The 24,852-nt window shown below is 51.7% G+C and overlaps 1 protein-coding gene across 2 annotated transcripts in view; it reads right to left on the bottom strand.

Moving 5' to 3' along the window:
* Positions 1-236: 236 nt before the first annotated feature.
* PTPRH (protein tyrosine phosphatase receptor type H) overlaps positions 237-24,852 on the bottom strand; it is a 31,080-nt gene continuing 6,464 nt past the window's right edge. The window contains exons 4-18 of one of the 2 annotated variants that reach the window (XM_031659284.1): positions 24,299-24,565; positions 21,925-22,191; positions 20,136-20,405; positions 18,601-18,900; positions 18,001-18,267; positions 13,344-13,422; positions 13,183-13,230; positions 8,453-8,543; positions 7,890-7,980; positions 6,871-6,947; positions 6,629-6,763; positions 6,265-6,387; positions 5,905-6,065; positions 1,025-1,160; positions 237-912 (exon numbers count right to left, since the gene is read on the bottom strand). In XM_031659284.1, coding sequence (XP_031515144.1) covers positions 763-912; positions 1,025-1,160; positions 5,905-6,065; positions 6,265-6,387; positions 6,629-6,763; positions 6,871-6,947; positions 7,890-7,980; positions 8,453-8,543; positions 13,183-13,230; positions 13,344-13,422; positions 18,001-18,267; positions 18,601-18,900; positions 20,136-20,405; positions 21,925-22,191; positions 24,299-24,565 — 2,462 coding nt within the window. In that variant the 3' untranslated portion in view covers positions 237-762. Of the gene's footprint in view, positions 1,161-5,904; positions 6,066-6,264; positions 6,388-6,628; positions 6,764-6,870; positions 6,948-7,889; positions 7,981-8,452; positions 8,544-13,182; positions 13,231-13,343; positions 13,423-18,000; positions 18,268-18,600; positions 18,901-20,135; positions 20,406-21,924; positions 22,192-24,298; positions 24,566-24,852 lie in introns of both variants that reach the window. The other variant, XM_031659283.1, reaches the window with a different exon arrangement.

Below are 24,852 nucleotides of genomic sequence, written 5' to 3' on the forward strand. Positions count from 1 at the left end.
CCAAGTACCTAGCTCCGGCGAGCCCTGTCCATACTGCCCAGATCCTGGACACAGACGTCTGGACTCTGCCTTCTCTGAGAGACTCAACCACCCAAACCTACATTTTTTCATGTGCCAATGTGTGAGTCCCTCTAGTCCCCTCCTGGACGTTTGCCTCTATCCCTAGATACCAGGAACCCGTCCCTACTCCCAACCCAATATTATTTGCGGACCCAGAAATCCATGGGACAACTGTCTCTGGGGAGAACAGTGATTTAATAAATTATGGGATAGAAGGAAAAATATATGTGGATGGTGGGGTGCAGGGAGACCTTGGGCACAGGGACTCCCTCCGACCTCAAATTATAGAAGACTGATTTGGTTTCTGAAGTAAAAGCAGGGTAGGATCCTGCCTGCCTTTGGTCCTCAAGTAGCCAGAACTCCAGACCTAAATTCCTTCCTGCCTCAGAATCCAGGCTCTAGTCTGTTTCTTCCCGTATCCTGGACTCCCAGCTTCCTCCTCCCTGAAAGACCTAGGAAGTCCAAGCTACCATCTCTCTCCCTCAAGGAACCAGAAATCCAGATCCCCAGCTCCCATAGGGTTCATCTGAAGCCCATCAGACCATTCTCTCCTGGGGAAACCAGAGTTTGGGATTCCAGTCTCCTCCTCCCACAGCACCTAGGAGTCTGGGAGCCCAGCCCTCTGCTCTTCTAGGAATCTGGGCTCAAGTGGGCGTTCAGAGCTTGAGGATGCCTGGGCTGCCGACCCAGCCCTCTCGTCACTTAGACCTCCAACTTGTGGGCCTGGATGGCGGCCACATTCTCATAGATGAGATTTTCGACACTCTCATAAATGACTTCCTTCTTGGCTGGGGCCTGGGCTGACTGTTGGAGGAACCGCAGGATGCACTGGTGCAGGAACACATACTGAGCCTGGGAAACGGGCATGGGAGTGAGGGGCCTCCCCCCAAATCTGGGCTGTGTGGAGCCCCAGGGTACCTCCACCCACCGACTCCCATCCTGTGTCGCTGAGGGGCTGCCTCACCTCAGTCTGCACCATCAACGGCCGGCTCTCTCTCATCTTCCTCACAAAGCTGAAGGGCCCAAGGAGACCCTGGGACTGCAGCTGCCGGAGCAGGACGTCCAGGGCAATGAGGGTACCTGTGCGACCCACGCCAGCGCTAGGCAGAACAAGGGAAGGGTCAGACCAAGGCGGCAGGAGTGCGAGGGTCCGGGGTCATGGCTGATTGGAGGGATCTGTGTTTGAATGATGACAATAACTATGCCTGCTCATACCTGTAATCCCAGCACTTTGGGAGGCTGAGGCCAGTGGATCACCCAAGGTCAGGAGGTTGAGACCAGCCTGGTCAACCTGGTGAAACACTGTCTCTACTAAGAATACAAAAATTAGCTGGGTGTGGTGGCACACGCCTGTAATCCCAGCTACCTGGGAGGCTGAGGTGAAGAATTGCTTGAACCCAGGAGGTGGAGGTTGCAGTGGGCTGAGATCACACCATTGCACTCCGGCCTGGGTAACAAGAGCAAAGCTCCATCTCAAAAAACAACAACAGCAACAACAGCAATAACAACAAAACTATGCCTAGAGTTCCTTCCATCTGTTAGGCTCTGTTCTAAGTGCCTGATGGGCCTTCTTCGCTCCTCCCAAACCTAAGAAGTGGGATGTACTAGCACATCCTTTGTACAGATGGGGAAATGGAGGCTGAGTGAGGTGAAGTCCCATACCCCAGGCCACTCAGCTAATAAGTGACAGAGCTGGGGTTCAAACACAGGAAGAAGAACCCTCCAGCCATCACTGAATAATTCCTTTAAACACAAAATTAGTCTTTCGTTTTGTTTTGTTTGTCACGCAGGCTGGAGTGCAGTGGCATGACCTCGGCTCACTGCACCCTTGACCTCCTGGGCTCAAGTGAACCTCCTGTCTCAGCCTCCTGAGTAGCTCGGATCATAGGCACACACCACTGCATCTGGCTAACTTATTAAATGTTTTTATAGAGACGGGGTCTTGCCATGTTGCCCAGGCAGGTCTCAAACTCCTGGACTCAAGTGATCCTCCCACCTCAGTCCCCTAAAGTGCTGGAATTACAGGCATGAGCTACTGTGCCCAGTGAAAAAATTAGCTGTTTTAGGTTGGGCACAGTGGCTCACGCCTGTAATCCCAGCACTTTGGGAGGCCGAGGTGTGTGGATCACGAGGTGAGGAGATCAAGACCATCGTGGCCAACATGGTGAAACTCCATCTCTACTAAAATACCAAAAAAAAAAAAAAATTAGCCAGGCATGGTGGCATGCTCCTGTAGTCCCAGCAACTCTAGAGGCTGAGGCAGGGGAATCGCTTGAACCCGGGAGGCAGAGGTTGCAGTGAGCCAAGATCACACGACTTCACTCCAGCCTGGGTGACAGAGCGAGACTCCATCTCAAAAAAAAAAAAATTAAAAAAAAAATTAACTATTTTAGGCTGGGCGCAGTGGCTCACGCCTGTAATCCCAGCACTTTGGGAAGCTGAGGCAGATGGATCACCTGAGGTCAGGCATTGGAGACAAGCCTGGCCAACATGGAGAAACCCCATCTCTACTAAAAATACCAAAATTAGCCAGGTGGAGTGGCAGGCGCCTGTATTCCCAGCTACTCAGGAGGCCGAGGCAGGAGAATCGCTTGAACCCGGGAGGCGGAGGTTACAGTGAGCTGAGATCAAGGCATTGCACTCCAGCCTGGGTGACACAGCGAGACTCCGTCTCCAAAAAAAAAGAAAAAAATGTAGCTATTTGAATGTGAGCAATTTATCACACTCACAACATTGTGCAGCCTCCACCTCTATCTACTTGCAAAACACTTTCATCACCCCTAAAGCAGACACCACGCCCATTAGGCCGCCTCTCCCCATTCCCTGTCTCCCTCCAGGGCCTGGAAGCTACTAATCTGTGTAGTGTCTGTTGCTTTGGCTGTTCTAGATATGCTTCTGGACATGTATACTAATGGAATGATGTAATGATATCCACTCAACTTTAAAATGGGGGGGGGGGACATTGCTGGGCGTGGTGGTTCGTGCCTGTAATCCCAGCACTTTGGGAGGCCAAGGTGGTCGGATCACCTGGGGTTGGGAGTTCGAGACCAGCCTGACCAACACTGTAAAACCCCATCTCTACTAAAAATACAAAATTAGCCAAGCGTGGTGGCACATGCCTGTAATCCCAGCTACTCGGGAGGCTGAGGCAGGAGAATCGCTTGAACCTGGGAGGCAGAGGTTGCGGTGAGCCGAGATTGCGCCATTGCCCTCCAGCCTGGGCAACGAGAGCGAAACTCTGCCTCCAAAATAAACAAATAAATAAATAAAACAAAATGGGGAGGACAATTTTGCCATGAGGCTGTTATGAAGAGCAGTAGGACTGTGTAAATGTTCACTGTCACTGAAACCAGAGCCCCAGTCTCAGGGGCTGTCAGTCCTCCTCATCTCCCTAATAGTTACCGTTAGTTGAAATCTGACCTACGGGACTTCAGCATAAATATCAGGAAAGCGTCAGGTGCGGTGGCTCACGCCTGTCATCCCAGCACTTTGGGAGGCCGAGGAGGGCGGATCACGAGGTCAGGAGTTCGAGACCAGCCTGGCCAACATGGTGAAACCCCATCTCTACTAAAATTACAAATATTAGCCAGGTGTAGGGGTGAGCATCTGTAATCCCAGCTACTCAGGAGGCTGAGACAGGAGAATTGCTTGAACCTGGAAGGCAGAGGTTGCAGTGAGCTGAGATTGTGCCATTGCACTCCAGCCTGGGCGACAGGGCAAGACTCCATCTCAAATAAAATAAAATAAAATAAAATAAAATAAGTATCAGGGAAGCAGTTGATGGGGGAGGCCCTGCACTCCAGTACAAGGAAATGTGTCCAATGTTTCTCAGAATCTGTGACCACATCTCCATCCCAAGCCATCCTTTTCTCCCCTTCTTTTTTTTTTTTTTTTTTTTTGAGACAGAGTCTCGCTCACGCCTGTAGCTGGAGTGCAGTGGTCAGATCTCAGCTCACTGCAAGCTCCACCTCCCGGTTCACGCCATTCTTCCGCCTCGGCCTCCTAATAGCTGGGACTACAGGCTCACCACCTCAGCCTCGCTAGTTTTTGTATTTCTTAATAGAGACGGGTTTCAACTTGTGTTAGCCAGGATGGTCTCTGATCTCCTGACCTCGTGATCCTCGCCTGCCTTCGGCCTCCCAGTTGATTGTGGCTTGAGCCACTCACCGCCCCTTTTCCCTTTCTCTCTCTGTGGCCTAACTTTCTGCCTTTACCTTTTCATTTTTCTTTTCTTTTTTTTGAGACGGAGTTCGGCTCTGTTGCCCAGGCTGGAGGCAGTGGCCGGGATCTCAGCTCACTGCAAGCCCCGGGCCCTGGTTCACGCTTCTATTCTCCTGCCTCAGCCTCCCGAGTAGCTGGAGTACAGGCGCCCCACCGCCTGGCTAATTTTATTTAGTAGAGACGGGGTTTCAATTATGCTTAGCCAGGATGGTCTCTGATCTCCTGAACTGTGATTCACTTCATCTCGGCCTCCCAAAGTGTTGGGATTACAGGCTTGAGGCCAATCGCAGACCCGGCCTCATTTTTTTTTCCTTTTTTTTCTTAAATTGAGACAGAGTCACCCAGGCTGGAGGGCAGTAGGTGTGACTCGGCTCACTGCAACCTCCGGCCTCCCGGGTTCGCTGGCTCTCCCGCCCGAACCCAAGTAGCTGGGATTACAGGTGCCTGCCACCACACCCAGCTAATTTTGTATGTTTAGTAGAGACAGGCTCGCCATGTTGGCCAGGCTGGTCTCAAACTCCTGGAAACCCTATGATCCACCTGCCTCAGCCTCCCCAAAGGCTGGGATTTACAGGCGTGAGCCACCGTGACTGGCCTGCCTTTCATCTTTCATTCCCATCTTTTCATCCTTATCTTCCTTTTGATTAGGCTGCAGATTAGCCACTGTGCAGTTCTTGCTCCTGTTCACGCCTTCCTGCTCAGTTCTCCTCCGAGAAGACTGCTCTCACCGGGCCCGGCCTAGTTTTTTAAATTTTTAGTAGAGCCGGGCTGCGGCTCGCCTGCAATCCCAGCACTTTGGGAGGCCGTGAGGCGGATCAACAGGTCAGGAGATCGAGACCTTCATCCTGGCTAACCCGGTGAAACCCTGTCTCTACTAAAAATACAAAAACTAGCTCAAGGAGGAAGGGATGCCTGTAGTCCCAGCTACTCGAGGTTGAGGCAGGAGAATTAAGGTGAACTGGGAGGCAGAGCTTGCAGTGAGCTGAGATCCGCCACTGCACTCCAGCCTGGGCGACAGAGCTAGACTCCGCCTCAAAAAAAAAAAAAAAAAAAAAAAAAATTTTTAGTAGAGACGGGTTTCACCGGTTAGCCAGGATGGTCTCGATCTCCTGACCTCGGGTGGATCCCACTGCCTCGGGCCTCCCAAAGTGCTGGGATTACAGGCTTGAGCCATCAAGACCTTAGCTTTTTCTTTTTGAGAGTTCCCGCCTGTCACCTGCAGGCTGGAGTGCAGCTGCCATTGCAAGTCGTCTGTACCACGCCATGCCTGCCTCAGCTCCTTCAGGGAGCTGGGACCATAGTGCTTGTCACGCCCGGCTAATTTTTTGTATTTTTAGTAGAGATGGGGTTTCACTGTGTTAGCCAGGATGGTTTCAATCTCTTGACCTCGTGATCCGACTGCCTTGGCCTCCCAAAGTGCTGGGATTACAGGCGTGAGCTACCGCACCCAGCCCCTCCTTCTTTCCTTAACTGCTTCACATCCCCCTTTATCTTCCGCATCCACCTCCTCCTTCTCTCCCTCTTCCACCTCCCCTGTAAGTTCCCAGGGTCCCATCTAATACCATCGTCTGAGCCCCAAGGGAGCGGTTCTTTCAAGACCAAGGGTCTTGGGCTGGTCCCCACCTGCAGTGTACAATGGGTGGGCCTCCCTCCGTGGTCTGATCCAGCCACTGCCGGAGCATCCTCCAGAAAGCCAGCAAGATGTCTGGGGAGGAGGGAACGCCGTGGTCTGGCCAGGCCTGGTAGTGGAATTGCCGCACGGATAGCGTCTTCTGTTCCTCCACCTGGAAGGAGGGAGCGCTCACAGGCTCTGGAGATGAATGTAAGGAGGACCCGGCTTCTACCACTAGGAGTGGGTTCCCTGGGGCACACTGCAGCTCCTCAGAGGAGTGAGTGGAAGGTTGGAGTTGGTGGAGGGTCCTGGAAGCATGGCATATGTCACAGGAGAAGGCTGATGGCCAGGACGGGGCTGGACACACGCACCTGGAGGAGCTGCAGTTCCCGTACCGTCCAGTTCTCCATCACTTCCTCACCCACCAGGGTTACCTGCAGGTGTCCATGGGTGCAGGGCTGCGAGTCCAGAGGCCAGTAATGCTCACACTTCACCTGGGGGAGGAGGAGGGGTCAGAGAACAGAACTCCTCTTCCCCAGATCTGTGGGGTCTGCTTTAGGCCCCATATGTGAACCAGCAGATGGGCTGGGGGGGAGAGTGGGGAACAGGTCTACACTGAAGACACCCGGGGTCACCCTGGAGGAATCCGTGAGGTCTGGGTGTGGGGTCTACATTGGATCAGTGTTCAGGGCAGGGTCCTGCACCCAGTCAGCACCCAGGACTCAGATCTCTCACCCGGCCGGCCTCCATGCAGTTGGTCAGCATGACCAGGGTGTGGCTCTGCTGTTCCCACACCAGGCGCCAAAAGTCACCCACCGTCTGTGGCAGGGGACCCTGGGTGGCGATGAACTCCTGGGGGCTCCGGAGACCCTGGTTGAGGAAGGCAGGCGGGTCAGGGGGGCCTCTAGATGACCCCCCGCCAGCTCTGATCTCTCCAGGCCTTCTGGGCACCCTTTCAATCCCAACCATGACCTTACGGGCATGAAGCTGGCATTGATGTAGTCAGAGCCTGGCTCCTCGTGGATGGGCTTCAGGGGCACCCGGGACCAGTCATCTAGGAGAAGAGGCCAGCATTAGCCAGGCAGAGAGACCCAGAGAGGCACAGAGACAAGACCAAGACCCATGGACAGAAGTCATGCTGAGATGCCGGCAGACGCTGGGAGCCATGCAGGGATTGGGAGGGGCGGAGGGACCCCAGCTGCAGGGAGCAGGCCAGGAGGACTCTCAAAGGGACCCACAGCCGGGTACAGTGGCTCACGCCTGTAATCCCAGCACTTTGGGAGGCTGAGGTGGGTGGATCACCTGAGGTCAGGAATTTGAGACAAGCCTGGCCAACGTGGTGAAACCCAGTCACTACTAAAAATACAAAAATTAGTCAGGCATGGTGGCGGGCCCTGTAATCCCAGCTACTAGGGAGGCTGAGGTGGGAGGATTGCTTGAACCCGAGAGGTGGAGGTTGCAGTGAGCTGAGGTGGCACCATTTCGCTCCAGCCTGGGCAACAGAGCAAGACTCTGTCTCAAAGGAAAAAAATGGGGAGGGGGGCCCAGGCACAGTGGCTTACACCTGCAATCCCAGCACTTTGGGAGGCCGAGGCGGGTGGATCACAAGGTCAGGAGATCGAGGCCATCCTGGATAACACGGTGAAACCCCATCTCTACTAAAAATAAAAAATGGCGCGGTGGCGGCACCACAGTCCCAGCTACCGGGAGGCTGAGGCAGAGAATGGCTGAACCCTCGAGGCGGAGGTTGCAGTGCGGAGCTGACATCGTACACCGCACTCCAGCCTGGGCGACAGAGCGAGACTCATCTCAAAAAAAAAAAGAAAAGAAAAGAAGAAAAGAAAGAAAGAAAAGAAAAAGAAAAAGAAAAAAGTGTGTGTGGGTTCCCACGGTAGGAGGCAGGTCTTGTCTCTCAAAGTGGGTAGGAGAAGGGGACCGGGATGGGGTACTGAGTAGATCGGGGCTGGGACGAAAGCAGCAGAAGCCCGAGACTCACAGGGCAGTACATTTCTGTAGCGGTTCTTGCCGTTGTTCTCTGGAGCTGACGCCACCGTCTGAGACTGGCTGTGGTCCACCAGGGACAGTTGCTGGGGGTGCAGGCAGAGGCGGTACCTGGTGTTGGATTTTCTCTACTTTCCCTCGAGGGTACCCCCCAAGCTCCCCTTGCCTTCTTCGACATCACCCCTTGTCTATCCCTTGCACCCTGAGATTCTATGGCACCCACCAACACAGAACATATGTGTGCCACCTGCCCTGTGGGGCATTCAGGAGGATTTAGGGAACCATGGGACTTCCTCAGGCAGGCAAGAAAGCAGGTGTCAGGGGAGAAAGGGCTCACTTGGTGGGAGCGGAGAGAGTTACTTTAGGACTGACCCGCCATTATTTTAAGATGTCAGTGAGCGGAAAGATAACAAGCCTGGGAATCTCTGCACAATCCAGTGACTTATGCGATGCTGCTTTTGCTTAATCCTGAAAGCCATGAGGTCTGGCCAAGGGGTGGGGATTGGGGATTAGGCCACCGGAGGGAGGCTGAGCTCAGCCCTTCTGTCCCATCCCCACCTGGTACTCGTCTGCAAAACCGCAGTTGCTGTCCTTCTCATTCTTCCTGACGTGATCAGCGAAGTCTTCAGCCAGGATGTCCCCTGGGAAGCTACGGGTTTTGGGGGAGCAGGGAGAAAAGACCATAACCTCTTTTAATCTTGTGCTTTTGAGGGCTGGGCACGGTGGCTCACATCTGTAATCCCAGCACTTTGGGAGGTTGAGGCGGGCGGATCACCTGAGGTCAGGAGTTTGAGACCAGCCTGACCAACATGGAGAAACCCCATCTCTACTAAAAATACAAAAATTAGCCGGGCGTGGTGGTGTCTGCCTGTAGTCTACTAGCTGCTCAGGAGGCTGAGGCAGGAGAATCACTTGTACCTGGGAGGTGGAGGTTGAGTAAGCCGAGACTGCACCACCAAACTCCAGCCTGGGCAACAGAGCAAGACTCTGTCCATTTCTCTCTCTCTCTCTCTCTATATATATATATCTCTCTCTATATATATCTATCTATATATATAGAGATATATATATATCCTTTCCACTCACTGAAATCTTATAATAATGGTATGTATATATATGTATACATATATATGTGTGTGTGTGTGTATGTGTATATATATACACATGTGTATTTTATATATATATAGTGCTTTTGGGATCAATGAAAAGGTGTTTTTGATCCAGCAATGCCACTCCTGGGTATATCCCCAAAATAACTGAAAGCAAAGACTCAAAAGCCTATTTGCATGCCCATATTTATAACGTTCAGGATAGCCCAGAGGTGGACGCAACCTAAGCCTCCATCTATGGGGGAACGGATAAACCAAACGTGGTCGAGCCATACAATGGACTATGACTCAGCCTCAAAAACAAGGGAGGCTCGGCACGGTGGCTCACGCCTGTCATTCCAGCACTTTGAGAGGCTGAGCCAGAAGGATTGCTTGAGCCCAGGAGTTTAAGACCAGCCTGGGCAACACAGCAGGACACTGTCTCCACAGAAATTTACGTATTAAAAAATCAGGCAGGCATGGTGGTGCACAACTGTGGTCCCAGCTACTCACAGGCTGAGATAAGAGGATCACTTGAACCAGGAGGTCAAGGCTGCAGCGAGCTGTGTTTGCCACACTATACTCCAGCCTAGAGTGAGATCCTGTCTCAATTTTTAAAACTAAAATTAAAACATTAAAAAAAGTTGCTTGACTTCATGGAACTTCAGCTCTTTCTCACTCTTCCTCTTGTAATATAATTTTTTTTTTTCCTCTGGAGACAGAGTCTCGTTCTGTCGCCCAGGCTGGAGTGCAGTGGCACGATCTCGGCTCACTGTAACCTCTGCCTCCCAGGTTCAAGCAATTCTCCTGCCTCAGCCTCCCGAGTAGCTGGGACTACAGGTGCCCGCCACACCACCTGGCTAATTTTTTGTATTTTAGTACAGATAAGGTTTCACCGTATTTCCCAGGCTGGTCTCAAACTCCTGATCTCAGGCAATCTTCCCACCTCGGCCTCCCAAAGTGCTAGGATTACAGGCATGAGTCACTGCGCCCAGCTTGCAATAGAATTTTATAAATGCTGTCTCGACGGGCGCGATGCCTCATACCTGTAATCCCAGCACTTTGGGAGGCTGAGGCAGGTGGATCACGAGGTCAGGAGTTTGAGACCAGCCTGGCCCACATGGTGAAACCCCGTCTCTACTAGAAATACAAAAATAATCTGGGCGTGGTGTTGCACACCTGTAGTCCCGATTACTCGGGAGGCTGAGGCAGGAGAATCGCTTGAACCCAGGAGGCAGAGGTTGCAGTGAACCGAGATCGCACCACTACACTCCAGCCTGGGTGACAGGGCGAGACTTCATCTCAAAAAATAAAAAATAAAATAATAATAATAATAAACCTACTCAGACAGCCCTACACTCAAACTTCTCATGCAGACCAGTGTTTCTCCTTCCTGTTATCCCATCACCATGGCCTGGAGTCTGTATCTACCACTCCAGGGACCACCTTTCTCCAAAATCGTCATGACCTCCCTGTCTGTAATTGCAAAGGCCACGTTTCAGCCCCCACCGGCCTGACTGCTCAGCATTGTGTAGCACCACCGCCTGTGCCTGCTTGTTTCCTGGATCTGCACTGTTCCTGAACACTGGTCCTGGCTTGGCCCCCACCTACCCAGCTGCTGCTCGTCCATTTCCTGGGCAGGCCCCTCCTCCTCTGTCCGTCTTAAAAGCTAACTGTTCCCCAGTGTCCAGCCCCAAGCCACTTTTCTCACTGGACACACATTTCTTACAGGGTTTGGCTCATTCTTGTAGTTTCACTTTCTTTCTTTTTCTCTCTTTTTTTTTTTGAGACAGAGTCTCATTCTGTCGCCCAGGCTGCAGTGCAATGGTGTGATCTCGGCTCACTGCCACCTCAGCCTCCGAAGCTCAAGCGATTCTCCTGCCTCCGCCTCCTGAGCAGCTGGGATTACAGGTGCCCACCACCATGCCCGGCTAATTTTTGTATTTTTAGTAGAATACAAAAATACAGAGGTCGGACTCCTGACCTCAAGTGATCCTCCTGCCTCAGCCTCCCAAAGTGCTGGGATTACAGGTGTGAGCCACCGCGCCTGGCCTCTTGTCTGGATTATTACAAATCTCTTCCCTTTGCTTCTTACACCTGTTAGGCTGTGTCACTAATCTATTCAAAATCTTTTCAGAACTCCCATCTCACGATAAATCCAAAGTCCTAACTTTTATCTACAAGCCTGTGCCTGCTCTGGCCCCACTGATGTCGCTCTGATCTCATTTCCCACCTCCCTCCCTTTCCTCGCTCTGCTCAGCGGGAGATGCACGATGTTCTCTGAACCTCACGTGTGCTGCTGCCTCGGGCCCTCCACTCGCCCTCCCTGTCCTCGGAACGCCCTTCCCAGATGCATGCACTGCTCCTCTCCCACTTGCGTAGGTTTGTACTCAGATGACTTCCTCTTAGTCATCTCGTTAGCAAGGCTTTCCTTGAATATCCTGCCTAAAATATTCCCGCGGGGTGTGGCGGCTCACGCCTGTAATGCTAACACTTTGGGAGGCCGAAGTGGAAGGATTGCTTGAGGCCAGGAGTTCGAGACCAGCCTGGGCAACCTAGTAAGACCGCCCCCTCCCACCCCCATCTCTACAAAAAATTTAAAAATTAGCCAGGCATTGTGGTGCATGCCTGTGGTCCCAGCTACAGGGGAGGCTGAGGTGGGAGGGCCACTGGAGCCCAGGAGGTCGAGGCTGTGGTGAGCTATGATAGGGCCACTGCACTCCAGCCTGGGCCACAGAGTGAGACCCTCTCTTGACAAATTAATAAATAAAATAAAATAAAATAATTCTTCTGATTTTCTCTCTAATTTCTTCTAATTTTCACATTGGAAGAATATCAAAATAGGCCAGGGGCCATGGCTCACACATGTAATCCCAGAACTTTGGGAAGCCAAGGTGGGTGGATCACAAGGTCAGGAGTTTGAGACCAGCCTGGCCAACATAGTGAAACCCCGTCTGTACTAAAAAACACAAAAATTAGCCAGGTGTGGTGGTGCATGCCTGTGGTCCCAGCTACTCAGGAGGCTGCTTGAACCCGGGAGGCGGAGGTTGCGGTGAGCCAAGATCGTGCCACTGCACTACAGCCTGTGCAACAGAGCAAGACTCCACCTCAAAAAAAAAAAAAAAAAAAAAGAATATCAAAATATTCCTCTACCCTTCCTATCCCCTCCTCTTGCTTTGTCTCCGAGTTTATTCTATATATATATGGTACAATCTCGGCTCACTGCAACCTCTGTTCCTGGATTCAAGTGATTCTCCTGCCCCAGCCTCCTGAGTAGCTGGGATTACAGGTGTGCGCCACCGTGCCTGGCCCCGTCTGAAAGTTTATATCATATTTTTAATGACCTTGTTTATTTATTTATTTATTTTTATTTTTTATTTTTTCAGATGGAGTCTCGCTCTGTCGCCCAGGCTGGAGTGCAGTGGCGCGATCTTGGCTCACTGCAAGCTCCGCCTCCCGGGTTCACGCCATTCTCCTACCTCAGCCTCCCGAGTAGCTGGGACTACAGGCGCCGCCACCTCGCCCGGCTAGTTTTTTGTATTTTTTGGTGGAGACGGGGTTTCACCGTGTTAGCCAGGATGGTCTCGATCTCCTGACCTCGTGATCTGCCCGCCTTGGCCTCCCAAAGTGCTGGGATTATAGGCGTGAGCCACCATGCCCAGTGATCTTGTTTATTGATATCTCCTGAACCAGGATATAAGCCCCTGGCGGGCAGGAATCTTGGTTTAATTAGCTGTTTGTTTGGCACCTAGAACAGTGCCTGATACATGCTGGTGCTCAGCTGATATTTGCTGAATGAATGAATGAATTCTGCTGAATGAATGAATGAAAGTCCAGGAGTTGAGACCAGAACTGAATTCACTGGCCCAGGCTGCTTGGGGAGTGAGTCGAGATGGAAGGGCTGTGGTCCCTGTCGCAGAAGTCCCAGGGGCATGGGTCCCTTCTGAGACCTTTGTGGGTAGATGCACTGATCCACCCTCTGGCAGTCTTACTAGGTTGCCCAGGCTGGTCTCGAACTCCTGGCCTCAAGCAATGCTTCCACCTCGGCCTCCCAAAGTGTTAGCATTACAGGCGTGAGCCGCCACACCCCGCGGGAGTATTTTAGGCAGGATATTCAAGGAAAGCCCTCTGACCTAGCCAGCAAACACCCCTTGATTTGACCAGATTCTTTCTGACGCGCCCCCGAGACCTTCTGCTCACCTGAAGACCAGGTCCCTGAGTTCTGGTTTCTGCGGGTTCTTCTTATTCCTGGGAAAAGGACGTTAGGATGAAAGGCTCAGGGGTGAGGCTGCAACCAGGGATCCTCCTCCTTCTTCTCCAGCCCCCACCCTCCAGGCGGTCAGCCCTGTGCGGAGTCTCACCTCCTCTTCAGGAAGAAAAACAGCAGACCCACCAGGATGAGAAATAGGAGGATGCCCACGATGGCTCCGGCAATGACCCCTGTGGGGAGGAGGCGTTGGGAGCTCTTAGAGCGCAGGTCTTATCTGGTCATCTGTCTCCAACCTTGCCCAGCCTTTCCTCTTCCCCAGGAGCCTGGTCCAACTACAGCTGACCCTTTGAACATCACGGGTGTGAACTGCGTGGGTCCAGTTATACTTACACACTTACCCATGGATTTTCCTCTACCCCTGAGACAGCAAGACCAGCCCCCCTCCTTCCTCCTCGTCCTCTGCCTACTCAACGCGAAGACCACAGGGATGAAGACCTTTATGATGATCCACTTCATAAATAGTGAATACATTTTTTCTTCCTTAGGATGTTCTTAAGAACTTTTTTTCTCTAGCTACTTGATTATAAGAATACAGTATATAGTAGAGCCAGGCGGGGTGGTTCAAGCCTGTAATCCCAGCACTTTGGGAGGCCCAGGCAGGTAGATCACGAGGTCAGGAGATCGAGACCATCCTGGCTAATACGATGAAACCCTGTCTCTACTAAAAATACAAAAAAAATTAGCCGGGCGTGGTGGCGGGCGCCTGTAGTCCCAGCTACTCGGGAGGCTGAGGCAGGAGAATGGTGTGAACCCGGGAAGCGGGTCTTGCAGTGAGCAGAGATCGCGCCAGTGCACTCCAGCCTGGGTGACAGAGCGAGACTCCGTCTCAAAAGCAAACAAACAAAAATAATACAATATGTAGTACATATGACAGACAAAATATATGTTATGTTATTGGTAAGGCTTCCAATCAAGAGTAGGTAGTAGTAGTTAAATTTTGGGGGAGTCAAATGTTATATGCAGATTTTTTTTCTTTTTCTTTTTTTGAGACGGAGTCTCGTTCTGTCGCCCAGGCTGGAGTGCAGTGGCGCGATCTCAGCTCACTGCAACCTCTGCCTCCCTGGTTCATGCCATTCTCCTGCCTCAGCCCCCCGAGTAGCTGGCACTACAGACGCCCGCCACCACACCCGGCTAATTTTTTGTATTTTTAGTACAGATGGGGTTTCACCATGTTAGCCAGGATGGTCTTGATCTCCTGACCTCATGATCCGCCTGCCTTGGCCTCCCAAAGTGCTGGGATTACAGGCGTGAGCCACTGCGCCCAGGTGTTATATGCAGATTTTCTACTGTGTAGGGGACCATTGTTCAAAAGTCAACTGTCCATCATTTTCAGAGGTGACCTGGGTGCTGAAGAATGACTCCTGGCCAGGTGCGATGGCTCACGCCTGTAATCCCAACGCTTTGGGAGGCTGAGGTGGGTGGATCACTTGAGCCCAGGAGTTTGAGATCAGCCTGGGCAACATAACAAAACCCTGCCTCTACTAAAAATACAAAAGTTAGCTGGGTATGGTGGTGCACACCTGTCATCCCAGCTACTAAGGAGGCTGAGCATGAGAATCACTTGAACTCGGGAGGTGGAGGTTGCAGTGAGCTGAGACTGCACCACTGCACTCCAGCCTGGGAGACACAGCGAGAGTCTTCTCAGAAAAAAAAGACCCCAACAAAACAGCTGGGCATGGTAGTACATGCCTATAGTCCCAGCTACTCGGGGGACTGAGGCAGGAGGATCACTTGAGCCTGGGAGGTGGAGGCTGCAGTGAGCCGTGATCGTATTGCTGCACTCCAGCCTGGGCAACAGAGTGAAATCATGTCTCAAAAAGTGACTCTCACCTTCCTTAGCTTAGACTTGTGGTTCTCAACAAGAGTGATTTTGTTCCCAAAGAGGCACTGGGCAATGTCTGGAGACATTTTTGGTTGTCACAGCTGGGAAGTGGGAGTGCTACTGGCATCTAGTTGGTGGGAACCAGACGCGCGGCTCAATATCCTACAGTGCACAGGATGCCCCCTACCACCCCCAACAAAGAAGGATCTAGCCTGAAACATCTGTAGTGCCGAGGCAGAGGAAACACTTCGCCGGTTGTGAAATTGTCCCCAGCATGGACGGCTTCTGTTCTCCCCAGAATTGAGGCTTCATCTTCTCAGAGGTCCTGCTGGCTGCGGAAGGGCTCCCCAGCAGCGGAGCCTACCGAGATCTGGTGGTGTCTTTTTTTTTTTTGGTTTGTTTTTTGAGACAGAGTTTTGCCCTGTTGCCCAGGCTGGAGCACAATGGCACGATCCCGGCTCACTGCAACCTCCACCTCCTGGTTTCTAGTGATTCTCCTGCCTCAGCCTCCTGAGTAGCTGGGATTACAGGTACACGACACTACGCCCGGCTAATTTTTTGTATTTTTAGTACAGACAGGGTTTCTCCATGTTGGTCAGCCTGGTCTCAAACTCCCAACCTCAGGTGATCCGCCCGCCTCAGCCTCCCAAAGTGCTGGGATTACAGGCGTGAGCCACCGCACCTGGCTGATCTGTGGTGTGGTGTCTATGGCTGCTCTCAGGCTGATGGCACAGCTCTTCCAAGACCTGTCATTAAATGTCTGGTCTTAGGGTAGACTCAAGCCTATGGCCCATCTCCATCAGCCTTGAAGGCCGCCAAGCTGCAGCTTCTCAACAATCCTGGGAAGAGCGTGCTTGTTGACAGGGAACTGCAGAGTCTTACAACCTATAGGGGAGACTTGTTCATGGACGTGGGCTCACAGAATTGGACTAGAGGACCTGTTCTCTCAGGGATCCTTGTTACTAAGGCAGAGAACTTTCCAGACAATGGAGTCTGGCAAAGCCCAGTTCAAACAGCATCCATTGATCGCCGCGTCAACCCCCAGTCTCTCTCCAGATTGGAGACCCAATCTCATAAGTAACCCCATTCCTAGGGAGTGATCGATGGGGCAGAGTGAGGCTTATGGCCACGGTCTTGGCACATGGCCAGGTCTTTCCAAAGTCTAAACTCCAAACTTCTTCAAGTATCCCATTGATTAATGCAAGATGATACAACCACATTAGGAAAAAAAAAAAAGGAAGGGGGCAGTTAGACATATAGTTCCCATGTGATCCCTCAGTACCACTACCGGGTATAGACCCAAGAGAAATACAAACATACGTCCACACAAAACCTGTCCACAAACATTCCTAGTGGCATTACCCGTAACAGTCAAAAGTGGAAACTACTCAACTGATCCATCAACTGGATCAGGGAATGGATAAAAATGAATGGATGGACCAGGAGCGGTGGCTCACGCCTATAATCCCAACACTTTGGGAGGCAGAGGCAGGAGGATTACTTGAGGTCAGGAGTTCGAGACCAGCCTGGCCAACATGGCAAACCTCCATCTCTACTAAAAGTATAAAAATTAGCTGGGTGTGGTAGCAGGCACCTATAATCCCAGCTACTCAGGAGGCTGAGGCAGGAGAATCACTTGAACCCGGGAGGTGGAGGTTGCAGTGAGACGAGATCACACCACTGCATTCCAGCCTGGGCGACAAGAGTGAAACTCTGCCTCAAAAATAAAAAATAAATAAAAAATAAAAAGTTAGCCAAGCATGGTGGCATATGCCTGTAATCCCAGATACTTGGGTGGCTGAGGCACAAGAATTGCTTGAACCCTGGAGGCAGAGGTTGCAGCGGGCAGAGATTGCACCATTGCACTCCAGCCTGGGTGACGGAGTGAGTCTCAAAACAAAACAAACACAAAAACAAAACAAATTACGCTCACTGAAAGTGGCCAGTCACAAAGAAACACATAATTATGATGGCATTTGTTTTGTTTTGTTTTTGAAACAGGGTCTCGTTCCTTCACCCAGGCTGGAGTGCAGGGGCCCCGATTATAGTTCACTACAGTCTCAAACTCCTAGGCTCAAGTGATCCTTCTGACTCAGCCTCCCTTGTAGCTAGGACTACAGGCGCACACCACCACGGCTGGCTAATTTTTTAAAATGTAGAGACAGGGTCTCACTCTGTTGCCCAGACTGGTCTCGAACTCCTGAGGTCAAGTGATCCTTCCACCTCAGCCTCCCAAAGTGCTGGGATTCCAGACATGAGCCACTGTGCCCGTTCTATGATTGCATTTTAATGAAACGCCCTGGAGAGGCAAATCTATAGAGATTGAAAGTGGATGAGAGATTTCCGAGGGCTGGGGGCTGGGGAATGGGAGAACTAGGGGGTGATGGTTCAGCGGGGTGAGCTTTCTGTTGGGGGTAATGAAAATGTTCTAAAACTGATAGTGATGATGGTTGCACAACGTTGTGAATATAAGAAGAGTCATTGAATTGTACCTTTAAGTGGTGAGTTGTAGATGGGGGTGGTGGCTCACACCTGTAATCCCAGCACTTTGGGAGCCTGAGGCGAGTGGATTACCTGAAGTCAGGAGTTCGAGACCAGCCTGGCCAACATGGTGAAACTCCATCTCTACTAAAAATCCAAAAATTAGCTGGGCATGGTGGCACGTGCCTGTAATCCCAGCTACTCAGGAGGCTGAGGCAGGAGAATCGCTTGAACCCGGGAGGCAGAGGTTGCCGTGAGCCAAGATCATGCCACTGCATTCCAGCCTGGGCAACAAGTGCAAAACTCCATCTCGAAATATAAAATAAAAACGATGTTTCAAAGGAAATGAGAAACAGAAGAGTCCCATTGATTTCCTCACAACGGGGCATGATGGGGTCTACTGAGCATTTCATCGTAGCTGCCTGGCCCACAAGGCTCCGCTCACCTGCACTCTCAGTGTGGCAGGTCACAGAGGGAGATGCAACCCTCATTCCATCCCAGATGGTCGTGATGGTGGCTGGGTAGGACTGAGCCGGCCCAAGACCTGACACAGACACACCCTTCCGACATGAAGATCTGTTCTGGGAGCCCCGCTGTCCTCCCACCTCCAACTCAAAGGCCTCGTAGCCTCCCTGGGGACAGGACCAGGTCAAGATGACTCCATAGCCCCCTGAGGTGCTGACGCAGGAAGTGATGGTGACTGCGTCTGGGTCTGGGTGAAGGAAGCAAGAGGTCAGCAGCGCCATCCAAAGTGGTTTTCCACCCCCTCCACCCCTATCCCCACTACTCAGGCCAGTTTTCTGAGAGGAGCCCATCCCTTCCTCCCCAAATCCAAATTCATTATCTTCCCTCCTTTTCTGTCCTCCCCAAATGGACACAAGTCCCTCCAAACTACAACTCCCATGAGGCCTTGGGCTCCTCCATCACTGCAGCTCATGAAGTCATGGCCCGTGGCCTGATGGGATTTGTATTCCATTCATCTCTCAGCCCTCAAGGCCTGAGCTAAGCCCAGTTCACCACATGAAGGCAGGAAGGGGAGTCTCACATGTGGACGCACGGAGGCTCTGCATGGAACTGGCTACGTCATTCCTCTCTGCCCACACGGTGAAGTTGTACAGAGTCCCGGGTTCCAGCGCCTCCACCTTGTACTGTGTCTCATTGGTCCTGCGGGTCTGGTTGGCCCAATTCGCTCGGGGATATTGCCCCCTCTGGGGATGTCCCTCGCTGGCCCACTGGACCCAGTATATGTACAGCTGAAAGTGGGGGTCTCCAGGGGCCTTCCACCACAGCGTGACTGAGTTCTTAGTCTGAGTTTTATTCTGGAGATCTGTTACCTCACTGGGAGCTGAGAAGTGAGAACAGAGGCCTAAGGGGGTATCCTCAAAGACCCTCCTACCCTAGCCTCCCTGCCTCTCTCCCACAGCAAAGCTGAGATACCCATTATTGATGGCTCCAGTGACTAAGGAGGCTGAACCACAGGAAAGAGCCTAGACACCCAAAGATTGTGGGGACCAAAATCTCCTAGCCCTCTCCGTCCCCTGGCTACAGCCCTGGGTCCCACCCTGTCATCTTTTTGTTCTTCCCAAATGCACACCAATCCCACCCACTGAAACTATAACTCCCATGAGGCCACAGACTCTCTGTATCGCTGCAGCTTATGAAGTCATGGCTCTATGGTGTGATGGGATTTGTAGTCCACCACCTCTCAGGGCCCTTGAGATCTGATCTCTGTATTTTCTTTTCCACGGGAACCCCAGGTAGGGTGCCTTCTCACTCTAGACACACCACCTTTCTAGAGGGAGCTGACAAATTTCATCTTTTTAGCCCAAATGACCAAGGATTGAAGAGTTCCAGGTTCAGGCTAGGCATGGTGGCTCACTCCTATAATCTCAGTGCCTAGGGAGGCCAAGGCAGGAAGATCACTTGAGCCCAAGAGTTCGAGACCAGCTTGGGCAACATAAGGAGACCCTGTCTCTACAAAAAATAATGTTTTAAATGAGCTGGGCATGGTGGCTCACGCTTGTGGTCCCAGCTACTCAGGAGGTTGAGATGGGAGGATCACTTGAGCCCAGGAGGTCGAGGCTGCAGTGAGCCATGATCACACCACTGCACTCCAGCCTGGGCAACAGAGCAAGACCCTGTCTCAAAAAAAAAAAAAAAAAAAAAAGAATGAAGCTAGTCTCCAGAGTGATTTTGAATTTTCTCATGAGTGGGACCCACTGTGCCTAGGCTGAGAGATGGGGGCCTCTTGGTTCATCTAATTCCCTGGGACCAGCTGTTGGCTATTGTCCAGCTGGTGACTGTCAGCTCCTGAGAGGTCGTTCTGGACAACTGAGGGCTCTCCCTGACCCCAAAGAGCCCATTTCCGAAAGGGAGAAGAAACAGGTCCCATAGCTTGGAAAGCCCTGTCTGCTAAGAAATGACACCCACTAGGAACGGGGCCTATAGGGTTAAGCTCCGGCCGGTGAGGCTGGAGGGGCCCATGGGAACTCTTCGTCTCCCAAGGAGCTCCCAAAGTCCCTTCACATTTTCCCTTCCCCCATCCTAATAGAGTTGTATTGAGAACTGACTGTGTCTCACCAGTGGCTGCAGTGAGGGTGCTGTTATAGCCTCCGACCTCATTCCTCTCGGCCCAGACGGTGAGGTGGTACAGGAGGCCAGCTTCCAGTTCCTTTAGAATGAGTTCAGTATCTGAGGTGTTTTGCGTCCTGGGGTCAGTCATGCCCTCCCCGATTAATGAGACCCAGTAGGTGTAGGAAGCCTGGCCTGGGCCCTGGGGAGCTGTCCAGCGCAACGTGATAGAGCTGTTGGTCCCGTCCTGCCTGCTGAGGCTTCTCACTGCGTTGGGGACTGGGAGAGGGAGCAGAGTCAGGATTTCCACGTCCCCTAGTCCCCAAGAGTCCAGAACACAGTGATATGCCCTGTCCTTGTGCAGCCCAGCTCATTAAGAAATACTTCCTGGCAGGGCACGGTGGCTCAGGCCTGTAATCTCAGCACTTTGGGAAGCTAAACCTGGAGGACTGCCTGAGTCTGGGAATTTGAGACCAGCCTGAGCAACATAGTGAGACCCTAGCTCTACTGAAAATTAAAACAAATTAGCTGGGCACAGTAGCACATGCCTGTAGTCCCAGCTACTAGGGAGACTGAGGTGGGAGGATCGCTTGAGCTTGGGAGGTTCAGGCTACAGTGAGCTATGACTGTGCCTCTGCACTCCAGCCTGGGAGACAGAGCAGGATCATCGAGAGAGAGAGAGGGGGAGAGAGAGAGAGAGAGAGAGAGAGAGAGAGAGAGAGAGAGAGAGAGAGAGAGAGAGAGAGAGAGAGAGAGAGAGAGAGAGAGAGAGAGAGAGACCAGGCGCAGTGACTCTCGTCTGTAATCCCAACAATTTGGGAGGCCAAGGTGGGTGGATCACTTGAGGCCAGGAATTCAAGACAAGTCTGGGCAACATGGCAAAACCCTGTCTCTACTAAAAATACACAAATTAGCTGGGTGTGGTGGTGCGTGCCTGTAGTCACAGCTACTTGGAAGGCGGAGGCAGGAGAATTGCTTGAGCCCAGGAGGCTGAATTGCGGTGAGCTGAGATTGTGCCATTGTACTCCAGCCTGGGTGACAGAGGAAAATTCTGTCTTAAGAAAAAAGAAAGAAAAGAAGGAAAGAAGGAAAGGGAAAGAAAGAAAGAAGGAAAGAAGGAAAGAAAGAAAAGAAAGAAAGAAAGAAAGAAAGAGAAAGAAAGAAAGAAGGAAAGAAGGAAAGGAAGGAAGGAAGAAAGGAAGGAAAGAAAAGAAAGAGAAAGAAGGAAAGAAGGGAAGGAAGGAAGAAAGAGACAGAGAGAAAGAAAGAAAGAAAGAAAGAAAGAAAGAAAGAAAGAAAGAAAGAAAAAGGAAGGAAGGAAGGAAGGAAGGAAGGAAAGAAAGGAAAGGAAAGGAAAGAAAGAGGAAGGGGAAGGGATAAAGAAAGAAAGGAGAAAGAGAGAAAGAAAGAAGAAGAAAGAAAGGAAGGAAGGAAGGAAAAAATAAAGAAAGAAAGAAAAAGAAAGGAAGGAAGGAAGGACTGAAGAAAAGAAAGGAAAGAAAGGAAAAGAAAGAGGAAGGGAAGGGGAAATATAAGAGTGCCACCAGTGTGCCCTCCCTTGAAGTCCTCAATCGCCCAGTGGCAGAGATCAGCCGCACGGGCTGTCTTCTTCTTCAGGACAGAGCCAGCTCCCAGCTGTGATTACATCTACCTGTGAACTTGGAGAGGGGGATGTCTGAGCTCAGTGAGGCTGAAGAGCCTACGGACTACAGAGCCAGAGCCCAGAGGAGGTGCCACGCCGCTGCTGCCGGTTCTGAACCTCTCACCAAAACAGGGAGTGGGCACTGAGGGTTCCTACCTGTGGAGATGCTGAGATTCTGCCTGGAGCCATGTGCTCCATTTTTTTCTGCCCATACAGAGAATGTGTACAAGGTTCCGGGTTCGAGTCCCTCAGCTGTCACACTGGCCTTTGCTGTGTTTCGGGTCTCAGTTCCACCACCGTCTCCAGTGTACTCTATCCAGTAGGTGTAGTCCTGAAGGTCTGGGCCACTGGGGACGTCCCAGCTCAGGGTGATGGAGCTGTTGGTCTGAGTCTCCATATGGAGGTTTGTCACTGGGTTGGGGGCTGAGAAATTAGGAAGAAGATCCTATGTGGGCAGAGATACAGAACAAAACGGGGCAGGAGTGGGCCCCTCACTGCCCTCCATGGTCTTAGCTCTTGTTCAACTGCTGGTGCCAGCAGACGCAGGGTGTATGTTCTAGACCGTGTTTCTCAAACTTCAATGTGTCGGGCGCAGTGGCTCGCGCCTGTAATCCCAGCACTTTGGGAGGCTGAGGCAAGTGGATCACCTGAGGTCAGGAGTTCAAGACCAGCCCGGGCAACATGGTCAACGGGGTTTAGTAGAAACGCTGTCTCGGCCGGGCGCAGTGGTTCACGCCTGTAATCCCAGCACTTTGGGAGGCCGAGGCGGGTGGATCACCTGAGGTCGGGAGTTCGAGACCAACCTGGTCAACATGGTGAAACCCCTTCTCTACTAAAAATACAAAAATTAGCCAGGCGTGGTGGCGGGTGCCTGTAATCCCAGCAACTCGGGAGGCTGAGGCAGGAGAATCGCTTGAACCCAGGAGGCAGTGATTGCAGTGAGCCGAGATCGCACCATTGCACTCCAGCCTGGGGGACAAGAGTGAGACTTCATCTCAAAAAAAAAAAAAAAAAAGAAAAAGAAACGCTGTCTCTACTAAAAATACAAAAGTTAGCCAGGCATGGTATGGCGTGTGCCTGTAATTCCAGCTACTTGGGAAGCTGAGGCATGAGAATCGCTTGAACCCAGGAGGCAGAGGTTGCAGTGAGCTGAGATTGCACCACTGCACTCCAGCCTGGGCAACAGAGCAAGACTCTATCTCAAAAACAAAACAAAACAAAACAAAAACAACAACAACAAAAGAAAAGAAAAGAAAAACAGGAAAGAAAAGAAAAAAAGAAAAAACTTTAATGTGTGCACATCTCACGGGGGATCTCGTTGAATGCGGGTTCTGAGCAGTAGGTCTGGGGTGGCGCCGACTCATTTCCAGTCAGCTCCCTGGAACACTGAAGCAGCTCACATGTAGGTCATAATTTGAGTAGCACTATAGCCTCCATATGTGTGTCCCCTTCCACAAATCCATAAGCTGAAACCTAATCTCCAATGGAATAGCATTAAGAGGTCGGGCCCTTGCAAGATTATATCATAAGGTGAAGCCTTTATGCCTGGAGTCACTGCCTAAGAGAGGCCCCATGGCCCAGCACAATTGCTCACGCCTGTAATCTCAGCAATTTGAGGGGCGGAGGTTGGGAGATTGCTTGAGGCCAGGAGTTAGAGACCAGCCTGGACCACATAGCAAGACCTCATCTCTAAAAAACAATACATTAGTCAGGCGTGGTGGCCCACGTCTGTAGTCCCTGCTACTTGGGAGGCTGAGGTGGGCGGATGGCTTCAGCCCAGGAATTTCAGGCTGCAGTGAGCTATGATCCTGCCACTGCACTCCAGCCTGGGTGACAAAGCGAGACTCTGGCTCTAAAAAAAAAAAAAAAAAAGAGAGAATCAAGGGAGCTTTGTGTGGTGGTGAAGATGGCCTCTGACTTTCCAATATGGTAGGCATTAGCACAGCGGAGGATGAAGGGGGTACTGGGAGCCCCTCAACAGGCCTTTTGAGCACCCGAAATGTGAAACTGAATTTGCAATTTCATGCAACTTTAATGAGTTTAAATTTAATAGCCACGTGTGGCTAGTGGCTACCATATTGGACAATGGAGGTGTAGACACAGGGAGCTGTCCACATCAGGGTCATGGAGCTGACGATCTGAGTTTCCAGCCTCAATATGTGACACAGTTGGGAACTAGAAGAAGAGTCAGAGGGTCAGAGTGTCCCCACTCACAGTATCTCCTTCCTTGAAAGCTCAGGTAACATGCCTTGGCCCCCACACATTCCTGTCGGTGCAGGAAGATGCTCCTGGGCATTATGGTCCACATTCTAGAGCGTTCTAGACACAGACCAGCCCCAGCTTCGCAGCTGGAGGTACCATGGACATTCATTCCTTCTTCATCTCCTGAGCTGAGACTGCCCCAGATGTGGACGTGGGTACCTGGCTCAATGTGGCCCAGAGGGACTATGGACTGGACAATCGGCCCCGTTCTCCTGCCTACCGTCCCTTAAACAAATAAGAGATCAAACAAATGGCGACTGCCTCTCACCTGTGGTGGCATTTCCAGTCTCCCAGGAGCTGTTGATTCCATTCTTCTCCACCCACACGGAAAACACGTACAAAGACCCGGGTTCAAGTTCATCCACGGTGATGTTGGTGTCTGTTGTGCTTCGAGTCTCGCTTCTGCCACCATCTCTGGTGTACTCAACCCAGTAGGTGGAGTTCTGTGGGTCTGGGCCATCGGGGGCCTCCCAGGTCAGGGTGAGGGAGCTGTTGGTCTGAGCCTTCACTGTCAGGTTTCTCACTGGGTTGGGAGCTGAAAACCAGTACAGGAGGGGAAATGAGTTGTCGTTTCTGGCCCTCGAACTTTCCAGCCCTTCCTTAACCACTGGATCCAGCAGGTGGAGGCAGGGAGGCCCAGCTCTGCACCGTCCAATGGCAGCCACGAGTTCCATGTGAGTGTTGAGCATCTCGCGGATGTGGTTTCTTTGTGAAAATGAGATGAGCCATTAGTGTGAGATCCACACCGCTTTTGAAGAGCTGGTGAAATTAAGAATGTCAACTCTGAGATGGATTCCTGATGGAATTGAGATCTGAAAAGAG

This window comes from Papio anubis, chromosome 20, assembly GCF_008728515.1.
Source record: "Papio anubis isolate 15944 chromosome 20, Panubis1.0, whole genome shotgun sequence".
Taxonomy (NCBI): Eukaryota; Metazoa; Chordata; class Mammalia; order Primates; family Cercopithecidae; genus Papio; species Papio anubis.